The sequence below is a fragment of the Chrysochloris asiatica genome, unplaced genomic scaffold, assembly GCF_000296735.1.
Source record: "Chrysochloris asiatica unplaced genomic scaffold, ChrAsi1.0 scaffold00098, whole genome shotgun sequence".
Classification (NCBI taxonomy): domain Eukaryota; kingdom Metazoa; phylum Chordata; class Mammalia; order Afrosoricida; family Chrysochloridae; genus Chrysochloris; species Chrysochloris asiatica.
The window spans coordinates 6,815,631-6,827,808 of NW_006408616.1; the positions used below are offsets into that span (position 1 = coordinate 6,815,631).

Consider the following 12,178-nt stretch of genomic DNA (forward strand, 5'->3'; position numbering starts at 1 on the left):
CAACTGATTGGAAGAGATCCATGTATGTGCCCATTCCAAAGAATGATGACCCAATGGAATGTGGAAATCATGGAACAGTATCATTAATATCAAATGCAAATAAAATTTTGCTAAAGATAATTAAAAAACAGTTGCAGCAGTACATGGACAAGGAACCACAAAAATTCATGCCAGACTCAGAAGAGGACGTTGAATGTGGGGTGTCATTGCTAATGTCAGAGGGATCTTGACTTAAAACAGGGAATACCAGAAAGATGCTTACTTGTGCTTTATTGGCTCTGCAGAGTCATTCAGCTCTGTGAATAATAACAAACCATGTATAGCATTGCTAAGAATGAGGGTTCCAGACACTTAATATAGTGCTCATGAGGAACCTTTATCTAGACCAAGAGGCAGTCATTTGAACAAAACAAGGAGACTGATAGTGAATGGTTTAAAATCACAAAAAGTGCGATTCAAGATTGTATCTTTTTATCATAGTTATTCAGTGTGTTTGCTGAGTAAAATAATCTGAGAAGGGGGATTATATGAAGAAGGTGGCATCAGGATGGAGGAAACCTAATTAACCTGTGACATGTAGGTATTAGAGTCCTGGTGTGGTGCTATGGGTTAATGCACCAGACTGCAAAGCCGTTTGAACTTCAAGGTCGGTGGTTCAAGCTCACCAGCTGCTCCTCGGAAATCCTATACAGGGTCGCTATGGGTTGGAATCGACTCGATGGCACTTAAAAACAACAACAACAACATGCTTGCTGAAAACCAAGAGGACTTGAACTGCTTACTGATGAAGATCAAAGGTGCAGCGGCCTTCAATATGGGCACCTCAATGTATGTAAAGAAAACAGAAATCCTCACAACTGGGCCAATAAATAATAGCATCATGATAAATGAAGAAAAGATTTAAGTTGTTAAAGTCTTAGTTATACTTGGATCCACAATTAACACTCAGTGGAAGCAGCAGTAAAGAAATCAAATAACATACTCCATTAGGCAAGTCTGCTCCAAAAGATTTGTTGAAAGTGTTGAAGACCAAAGATATCAGTTTGAGGACTAAGGTGTGCCGCATCCAAGCCATGGTCTTTTCAATCATCTGATAGTCATGTGGAAGTTGGACAATGAGTAAGGAGACTGTAGAAGACTCACTGCATTTGATATATGGTGTTGGTGAAAAATGTTGAAAGTACCATGGACTGCCAGGAATACAACTCTGTCTTGGAATAAGCACATCCAGAATGCTCCTTAGAAGCCAGGATGACAAAACTCTGTCTCGTGTACTTTGGACATGTTATCAAGAGGAACCAATTCCTGGATAAGGACATCATGTTTGTTAAAGTGGAGGGTCAGTGTAAATGAGGAAGACGCATCCCCCGTCCCCCTGCAAGGAGACGGATTGGGACAGTGACAACATCAATGGGTTCAAGCATAGCAGCAATTGTGGAGATGTTACAGCACCAAGCCATATTTCATTCTTTGTGCATAGGGTCGCTATGAGTCAGAACTGACTTAACGGCATCTAACAACAACACGCATCTTAAAATGATACTAAATCTTTAAAATTTTTTGTTTAATTTTAAACCTCAGAATCCTAAAGAAATGATTTTTAAAATGGAAATGAAAAGAAAGGAAGCAGCTTATATGATTATATTAAACAATAAAGCTTGATCAAATAAGTTAAGATTTTTTTTAACCCAATGGAGCATGACTTAATGATTAACATGATTATTATGAAAATAATGGTAAAATAAAGCAGTGTCATGAAATATTGCTATTTGTGGTTATATTTGTCCTGCTCAATTCAGTTCTGTAAAATAAGTAAACATATGAATATTAACTGAAGTAGGATTATTGTATATTACTATTTTGTCTTATGTAGTATTTGTGTACTCATTAGAAAGAAAAAAATTAAGATTCCCTAAATGTTTTTTAATGGTTTTTTGTTTTCTTTTCTTTTCTTTCCTTTTTTAGCTGACTACACAGACTGCCTTATCTGTGTTTCTGTCTCCAGAGACATGACCTGACCCCTCATGACCAGTTTTGGGGCATTTGGGTGATTGGCTGGTGCACCATGGAACTTAAAGTCTGGGTGGATGGAGTTCAGAGGATTGTGTGTGGGGTCACAGAAGTCACAACTTGCCAGGAGGTTGTAATTGCCTTAGCTCAAGCCATAGGTAAGCCATTGAACTCCTTGGGGGTCCTGTAAGTATTTTATGCTTTCTTTTGTTGTATTTTCACTTTTTATTTTGTTTGTTTTTTGAATATAAATCTCTTGATGGCTTTTGTTCATTTGGTTTTAGAATGCGTCCATCTCACAAGCACGGGTTACTTATTACATTCTCCTGCTTATTACAGCTCCCATGATGCTTTCTCTGGCTTCCTCCAGCTTTTTCTAATCTTGAGTACAGAGTCTGCACTGCTGTATGCTAGTGGTTTATCCTATTGTTTAAATAGTTGCAAATACTTTTTTAGAAAAGAAGTGCAGCAAATTAAATAGTTCTTCGCTGTAAATATAATACATACTTTTAAAATCTTCCTATGTAGTGAAGAAAAGAACTGTGGCTCTGAAGGATTATGCACTCTACTGCTGTCCACAAGGTCAGCCGTTTGAGCCCACTAGCCACTACACAGTAAAAAGATGAGGCTTTCTGCTCCCACAAAGATTACACACTCAGAAACTCTTTGCAGGGTCGCTATGAGTCGGAACCTACTGGGCAGCACTTAGCAACGGCATATAGTGAAAATGCAGTTGTTAAGCACATAGTTAACAAGTGACGTCTTTTGGCTCTATCTTTTTCTCCTACCATATTTCAACTTTTAAGCTTATCTTTATCTTATATTATGCTTTACCTCGTTGTGGAACATAGCAAGGACATCAACACCTACATCAGTAAATCAAGCAATATGGTTAGAGCTTACATTTTGTAACTTAAATCCATATTAAGTGGAAACTGTGGTCATCATTGTACGAGGTAATAAGTGCTTCTTTGTGTTTGAGTGCCTTATCAAAAGTTTATTTTATGTCTTTCTTGTTTATGTTGGAAACATGTCAAGTTAGTTTAGGATTAAAATGAGTCGCACTGTCCCATGGAACCCTACCATTTGATAGAAGTGGTTCTCCTACCTGCGTTGTAGCAGATGACCTGATACTGATATAAAGTGAGAAGATTTCATTTAACATGGACATCTTCCTCTTTTGACCGTTCCTTACATAGTTAGTATAGCACATTCTTGTATTAAAACAATACAGTGAGCTCTAGGCTTTCATAACTAATGAAATTTCCTTGCATTTGGGACTAATTTGGGGGATGGGTTTAATTATTAAAGAGATGAAAATTAAAGCATTTATATTTCATTTTTTCTTCTTCTCTACCAGCTTGTTTAGTAAATGCCCCTTCTAAAGAGAGCCCCATATAATTTATATGAATCAAAATATATAGCTTTGTTTGTTTAGTAAATAGTAGAATTAGAATAACAAACTTAACTTTTTGTTACATTTTAAAATCAAGCTATGGACAATGGTAAAAACAGTGAATACTTTTTACCAAAAGTCACAGTGGTTGAGTGGTACAGGAAACTGCATCATCCATATATATTTTCTATGTATAATTTCATGAGAGAAAAATGTCCATATGTACCAGGTATGTGTTTATCCATTGTAGCTAAAAAGTGTACCTGTTTGTGAACAATCTAAAAACAGTACTAACTGAATCTGCCCTTTCCCCCATTTTTTGTTTTCTCAATAATTCAGTCCAAGACCTCTCTTGAAAAGTTATCAGTTTGAATGCTGATGCTTTATGGTAGTCATCAAAACTTGGCTAAATACCTCTTTTTCTGTATCCTAAATATTTTATTGGATTTAGAATTCATGTGAGCGATAACTCAGCTGGCCAAAGCTATTGATCCCTGATTCTATTATGTAATAAGATTATCTCAACATAGAAGTTATGTTTCTTACATATACTTGAACATTTATCTGTCTTGTTATTTGAGTTACTGGTATTTAGGGTGTCAACACTAAATTAAAATATATAGAATTTTAACTTTATTTTTACTGAATGAAAAAATAGAAGGTATATTGTTGTTGTTAAGTGCTGTGGAGTCTATGCCGACGCATAGCGACCCTGCACAGGGTTTCTGAGGCTGTAAATCTTTATGGGAGAAGAATGCTTCATCTTTCTCCCACAGAATTGCTGGTAGTTTTGAGCTGCCGACCTTGAGGTTAACAGCCTGAGAAGGTATATTAATTACGAGACGTTGTTGTAACAAACAACCCCAGAATTTCCATGCTTTAGTTTAATAGAAGTTTACCTGTGTGGTCCTGGTATGGCTCTGTAGGATAAGCACTGGACTGCAATGTTGGTTTGAACCGCAGGCTCGGCAGTTCAAACTCACTACTCACCAGCCGCTCTTCGGAAACCCTGTACAGGGTCGCATGAGTCGGAACCTATCGACAGCACTTTACAGCAGCAACAATATTTGCACAGTACGGACCGACTGACCAAACCACAAATGATTCTCAAAGATTTATTGTGGACTGACTTCTCAGCATAAGTCCACATAGTTGCCCATATGGATGGGCACTTATGTATAAATTCTCAATTAGAGATTACTGGGGCTTTCTGGATAGCTACAATTATTTTTAGATAATCACAGAACTCTATCAGAATAGGAAAATGAGCACACAAATTGGTAGTCTACAAATATATGTTACCACTAACATTTTTTTCTGTATTCATCTTATTATCCATTCAGATATAAGAAAAGAAATAAAAGCAGAACTTGTAAATGTCGTACAATTGGTTTCCAAGGAGCAGCTGATGGATTTGAACCTGCAACTTTGTGATTCAAAGTACACTGCTTATCCTTGTTGTTATTGTTGTTGTTATAAAGTGCCATCAAGTCGATTCTGACCCATAGCGACCCTGTACAGGGCTTCCAAGGAGCAGCTGGTGAGCTTGAACTACCAACCTTGCAGTTCAAACGACTTTGCAGCCTGACTCATTAGCCCACAGCACCACACCAGGATTTGATAAAATATGCCTAATGTGTTTTTGTTTATTTTTTTAACTGTGGTGAAATATATACTATAAAACATTAATTCAGTGAAGTCTACATTTGTAATTCAGTGACATTAATTACATTCCTCAAAATTGTATTACCATTTTCACTATCCTTTTCCAAATTACTCTACCACCATCAACATAAACTCACTTTCCCCCTAAGCAGAAACTCTCCTTTACCCCTCCCCATTGCCCTGGTAACCATTAATCAGTATTGGTTACTGATATATACCAATATATATCAAAATATATTGGCTTATTTCATAGAAATGAAATCATAAAAATCTTAACTATTTGTCCTTTGTGAACAATTTTACTTGGCATAATGTCTTCAAGGTTCATCTGTGTAGCATTCATCGGGAATTAATTTCTCTTTCCAGTTGAATAATATTTCATAGTATATACATACCACATTTCATTTATCTATACATCCATTATTGAACATTTCAGTTGTTTCCACTGTCTTATTATTGTAAATAGATAACGTGAGCTGGTGCATGAACACTGGTGTAGTATGTCTCTTCATCTTGCTGTTATATATTGAGGAATGGCTCAGTCATATAGTACTTCTGTGTTCAGCTTTTGGAGAGCCGCCATACTGTTTTTCACAATGGCTGTACCATTATGCATTCCCACCAGCAGTGGATGAAGATTCCTGTTTCTCCACAACCTAGACCACTCCTGATGATTTCTTTTTTGTTTTTTTTTTTAAATCATTGCTGTTTTGATGAAGATGAGATGGTTATGTGTACATATTGTATTTACATCCCCCTGAGTTCTGATGTGGCGCACTGTAGGATAAGCACTGGCCTGCCAACCAAATGATTGGCAATTCAGACCAACCTGCCACTCCTTGGAAACCCATTACAGGATCACTGTGAATCAGAAGTGACTCAACAGCACTTAAAAACAACAATAATGGCAAATGAGGAGTCTTGGTGTGCTGCTCTAGGATAAACACTGGTCTGCTAACCACAAGGTCCTTGGACAAATGGGCTGCAAAATACATTTTTAAAGTGTTAAAAAGCAAAGATATCACTTTGAAGTCTAAAGTATAGCTGACCCAAGCCATGGTATTTTTAGTCACCTCATATGCATGCAAAAGCTAGACAGTGAAGAACTGATGACTTTGATTTATAGTGATGGTGGAAAATATTGAATATACCATGGACTACCAGAAAATTGAACAAATTTGCCTTAGAAAAAGACAGCCCGAATGTTCCTTAGAAGTGAGAATTGGCAAGACTTCGATTTATGTATTTTGAACATGTTATATTGCTCTGGTAGCGTAGTGATTACAAATTGGGCTGCTAACCTCAGGGTTGGCAGTTCAAATCTACCAGCTGTTTCACAGGAGAAAGATGAGACTTTCTGCTCCCGTAAAGATTTACAGCCTCAGAAACCGTGTACAGGGTCGCTATGAGTCAGAACTGACTCCACGGCACTTAACAACAATAGTCAGGAGGGACCAGTCCCTGGAGAAACCCATCATTGGGAAAGTTAGAGGGTCAGCAAAAAAGAGGAAGACCCTCAATAAGATGGATTGATATAGTGGCTGCAATAATGGTTCAAACATGGCAATTTTAAGGATGGTACAGGACCAGACAACGTTGTTGTTGTTGGTAAGTACCGTGGAATCGGTTCTGAGTCATAGTGACCCAGTACAGGGTTTCCGAGGCTGTAAATCTTAACGGGAGTAGAATGCCTCATCTTTCTCCCGTGGAACAGCTGATAGTAGGCATTCAGTACATATTTATAAATGAATACATTTTTAAGTGGTTGGGGGTTTTTTTCCCCTTAAATCAGAGGGTGAACTAGATAATCACCTAAAATACCATGCATCTCTAAGATAATACGATTCTTTAGAAGAGAAAGAAAGGAATGTATTTTATATTGTCATATTTAACCCCTAGTGGCATTGTAGGATAAGTGCAGGATAGCAAGGTCATTTTGAACTGCATGGTTGGCAGTTCAAACTCACCAACCGCCCCTTGGAAACCCTATATATACTGAGTCGCTATGAGTCAAAACTGCTCTGAGTTTGATTCTGAACTCATATAGCTAGTCAGTAAAATCCTGAGGTTCAAACCCAAGTGGTCTGACTGAAGAACCGTGCTTTACTATTATATCAGTTAATACTTCTACAGTCTATTAGAAAATAAAATGAATGATTAAGAAATAAAAAATTACTGATTGAATTAATATGAAACAAGAAAAAAAGCTTCTGAAGTAAAATATCCTACTTTTTTATAGACACGGGCATCAATTATAATTGTAATATTTATAACAAAAGTCCAATCATACTTATCTGAAATGGCTTCTGTATTTTCTATACCTTTAAAAATTATATTACAGAACATGGTGCATAACAGATTCATGTCAGGAGGGGTTAGATTATGTACCGCTGCAAACAATTCTCCTTATTTTACTGCCTTGTATAGTGATAAATGTTAACTATTGTTTTTGTTAATACTTTGATAATATATAGTCAACACAGTGCACAAATAGTAGATACTCTGTAAGTTTTTCATTATTTTTAATAGTAAATTTATGTTATAACTGCACATAGCCCCTAAGTTAATATAGGTAATTCTGTGATTACATGATATTCTCACCAGCACATTGAGAAAAATATTATTATTAAATGCCACCGAATTGGGGCCAACTCATAGTGACCCTGTCTAGGGTTTCCAAGGAGTGGCAGCTGGGTTTGAACCACTGACCTTGGAATCAACCGTCCAGTGCTTTTCTACAGGCCATTGTGAATCATTTGACTAGGGTTGGATGCACAGCTTTGTTATTATTAAGGCTGTCGAGTCAGTTCCGACTCATAGAATCCCTATGTAGGGTGGTGGGCTTAAACCATCAAGAGTGGCTGGTGGGCTTAAACCATCAACTTTGTAGTCCAAGCCAACCTTGGGGCCAAGTACGTATCCTATAGCACCACACTAGGACTTCGAATGCACATCGAATGGCTAGGTTGTGCTCATAGGTATTATTTTATTATGTCACTGTCATCCTAAAACAAGCAATCTATGGTAAGCGTTACCTTAATATTTTCACTTAGGACTTGAACATTACAGCAGAAAAAATCACTGATAAATTCTCAGAATAACTGTATGCTGTTGAGAGATTACTTTAAATGCTTTACACTTTCATTTCTTCACTGATAAAATGAAGATCATGATTCCTGTTCTGCTGAATTCACGAAATAAATTAAGATGATACCTATGAAAATGCCAGCGTTTTACAGACGATACACTGTACAGTGTAAATTCTATAACAGAGATCAGTGTTCATTATAAGAACTCTAAGTCAGCATGGAAAAGATTAGTTACATGCACTAGAGTACGCATAAGAATCCTAGAATGCATCACATAGATTACAAAATTTTCATCAAAATGCTTATAACTTGGGGAACAAAGTATCTATTATCTGAAAAATTCAGTGATGTAGTCTGTTTACCATAGATAAAGAGTAAGTCAGGTGTTACTTACTCCAGAAACATCCATCGAAAAGACTCAAATTATTTGATCTTTACATTTCTAGCTGATTATTGCCAGCTCTCTGTCACAGTCCTTTGAGTCTTTTCAATGATGTTTTCATTGTGAGGTACAGAGAATCTGATGCTAGGGGAAAAGAAGATAAATTGTCATTTAAAACTACAACTTACAAAGAGGGCTGATGATTAAGATGTCGAGTAGATTTTACATCCCCAGGACTTGACACAGTTTTTAACAAATACTAATTGTTTGATACATATTTTCTTGTTGAATAAGCATAATGTTTTGGTTTATGGCTCTCAAAAGAAAATTCCTAAAATTGTAAAAAATGATTGCTATTCTTAAAAATCATTGAAATGAGAGCAGAATGTTTCTTGGGTGAGTTACATTTAAATATTTGAGTTTCAGTGTGAATTTTCAAAAAGTTCATAGTCATATATTTTGTTTTAAATTAGGTGAGCATAATCCGTTATCTGGAGTCCTGGTATGGCACTGTGGGTTAATACACTGGACTACAAAGTTGGTTTGAGTCTCAAGGTCGGCGGTTCAAGCTCAGCAGTTGCTCCTCAGAAACCCTATATAGGGTCGCTATAGGTTGGAACTAACTCGATGGCATGTAACAACAACAGCAATCAGTAATCTTATTTCTTTTTCACCTATTTCAGTCATCCTGTAAGATTCCACTGATGTAGCATCTGAAATCTTAAAACCAAGCAACAGTTTAGATTAAGTAGTAAAATAAAAATAGTCTACCTTGAGCATTATGCTCTTTTCAGAACTATCTATATGGGATCAAAATGGCAACAGCAACTTGAAAAATTATATAGGAACCTTAGGGTACAGTGAGTTTATATTAATGGGGAAGGAACAACTCAGAAAATGCAGGTGAGTGATTACACAACTCAAGAAATGTAATCAAGGTCGCTAAATGGTGCACATAGAAACTTGAATTAGTATTATGCATTTGACTATGTGTGTGTATTCCAAACAACGACTAAAAAAGTAAAAAAAAAAAAAAATTCTCCCCCAAAGAAAGTGGTGGGAGGAGATGTGGGGCAGGAGGAGAAAGATTCCATTGACCATTGATGCATTAAAGTCTCTCTCTTGGTTATGTAATGTAATGCTGCTACAGCAGAAGTACCACAAGTATATATTGTCTCACAATTTAGGAGGCAAGATATCTGAATTCAGGGTGCCAGTCTAGAAGAAGGCTTTCTACCTTTCTAGGTTTTAGAGGAAGTCTTTGTCTCCGAGCTGTACTCCTAGCCAGTCTTCATGTGGCTTGGTGTTTGTCTGCCCCTCTCTCTGCTCTTTAACTTGTTTATTTAATCTCTTTTATATCTCAAAAGAGATTGATTTAAGGCACACCCCACACTAAATCTCATTAACATAACAAAGACAAATTTTCCCCAAATGGGATTATAACCACACACATAGAGGTTAGGATTTGCAACACATATTTTTTGGGAACACAGTTCAATCCATTACACTCTTTATGTGGTTATCCTCATTATATGAAATTTATGATTCTTGAGATTGGACTCAATTGCTTACTTAAAATTATAATCAATATTGTATCTACGATTATGTAATTGGATCACAAATTATCTGACAATGGTTCCATCCTTAGGTAGCCAAATGGCTTCTTAAGTTGACACATACTGTAGATAATTCGAGAGACATAGAAAGGATAGTGCAGTTTATTAGTTATAAAACTGGATAGTATATAAGCTACAGCTAAATGTGCCCATGCATATATATACCATAAAGGAGTTTTACAGAAGAAACAAACTGAGCAACCTAAATGAAATAGACGGACCAGTAAGGCCTTACCAAACTATTAGGGGGAAAAAAAAATTGATTCCTGTGTAAAATATTTAAAATCTAATTTTCATCATAAAATCATACATATTATCTACTTGTTTTTTAAAAAAAGCTTTACATACTGATAGATGGAAATTTTACTTATTTATTTTGGTGCCTCATAGTATTAACTATTCATTATGTAACAAAAAGAAAAACCGGCAGCAAAAATAATTCTAGCTGCTCCTTTACCAAGATGTTCTCAGAGGGCAGCAATGGGAAATTAAAAATTTAAAGGACTCTAATTAGTTTCAAGCTTAAAAGTTAGAGTCTTTTAAGTTTTAATGTAGCTCATATAATATGATGATTCAGTTTTCTTTTTAAAAAGACTTCATTGGACTGAAAGGAGCCCTAGTGACACAGATGTTAAGCACTTATCTGCTAGCCAAAAGGTTGCCAGTCTTGGTAACCCAGTGGAGCAGTTCCACTGTGTTCTTATAGGCTCTGTGAGTTAGACTCGAATCCTTGGCTTTGGGGGGGCGAGGGGGAGGCGTGCTGTTGACCTGGTCTTACCCTCATATTTTTGATGAAGACACAAAATAGCTAATAATAGTTAGTAGGTGGCAGAACAAGAACAAAAAGGGCTATGATTTTTTAAGTAGTTTATGTACATGGGACAGTTTTAACCTTGCCAAAGTGTCATGTGATTTTTCTTGGGACACATGTAGTGATTTTTAACTTGAAGGTCATGAAACGATGTCGTGGTTTCAAAAAGGGCAATGCTAAGGTTTTCTTTTTCATTCCCTTATTTGCTTATGTATTTTGATCATTGTAACTCCCAATATATTTGTATGGCACTTTTCAGTTATTCCAAACATTTCCTTATGTTACATTCTCATTTGACACTCAGAACAATCTTGTGCTATAAGAAAAGACTCCTCTCATCTTATGGATGAAGAAACTAAGACTAACCAAAATTGAGTAATACGTGAAGTCATGTCATTCAATGCAGAGCCAGGTTTGTACAGAGGCCTTTGAGCTCCAGAGCCCTCATGCTTTGCACTATGTCCAATTGGAAGTTTCTTAACAAAGATTTTTTTCCCCTCTAAAAAATTGCTATTGTTTTGACACTTTGAAGGGAACTCACTATATAAAAGAAATGTCTGGTCAGCCTTGTTATGTCAGTAATAATGTCTTAAATTAATAATGGCTGCTGGTGTGGCACTGTGGGATAAGCACTTGGAAACAAGGTCTGTTTGAACTGCAAGGTTGGTGGTTCAATCCCACCGGTCGTTCCTTGGAAAACTTAACATTGTTGTTGTTATGTGCCATTGAGTCGGTACCGATTCATAGCAACCCTGTGTACAACAGAATGAAACTGTCTGGTCCTTGGTTAACCTTACAATTGTTGCCACACTGGAGCCCATTGATGCTGCCACTTTTCCTGTCCATCTCACCAGAGATCTTCCTCTTTTTCTCTGACTCTCCACCTTATCAAACATGATATCCTTCTCCAGCGACTGGTCCCTCCTGACAGTATATCCGAAGTATGAGAGACAAAGTCTGACCATCCTTACCTCCAAGGAGCACTCTGGCTGCACTTCTTCCAACACAGATCTGTTTGTTCTACTGGCAGCCCATGGTACTTTCAATATTCTCCTTCAACACCATAAATCAAAAGCATCAACTCTTCTACAATCTTCCTTATTCACTGTCTACCTTTAACATGCATATGAGGTTACTGAAAATACCATGGGTTGGGTCAGGCATACTTTAATCCTCAAGCTGACATCTTTGCCCTTCAACACTTTAAAA

The 12,178-nt window shown here is 36.7% G+C and overlaps 1 protein-coding gene across 1 annotated transcript in view; it reads left to right on the forward strand.

Moving 5' to 3' along the window:
• Window positions 1-1,971: 1,971 nt before the first annotated feature.
• The window catches only part of RASSF8 (Ras association (RalGDS/AF-6) domain family (N-terminal) member 8), a 24,298-nt gene continuing 14,091 nt past the window's right edge, over window positions 1,972-12,178 (forward strand). Inside the window, exon 1 of the mRNA XM_006866955.1 lies at window positions 1,972-2,168. Coding sequence (XP_006867017.1) covers window positions 2,066-2,168 — 103 coding nt within the window. The 5' untranslated portion in view covers window positions 1,972-2,065. The remainder of the gene's footprint in view (window positions 2,169-12,178) is intronic.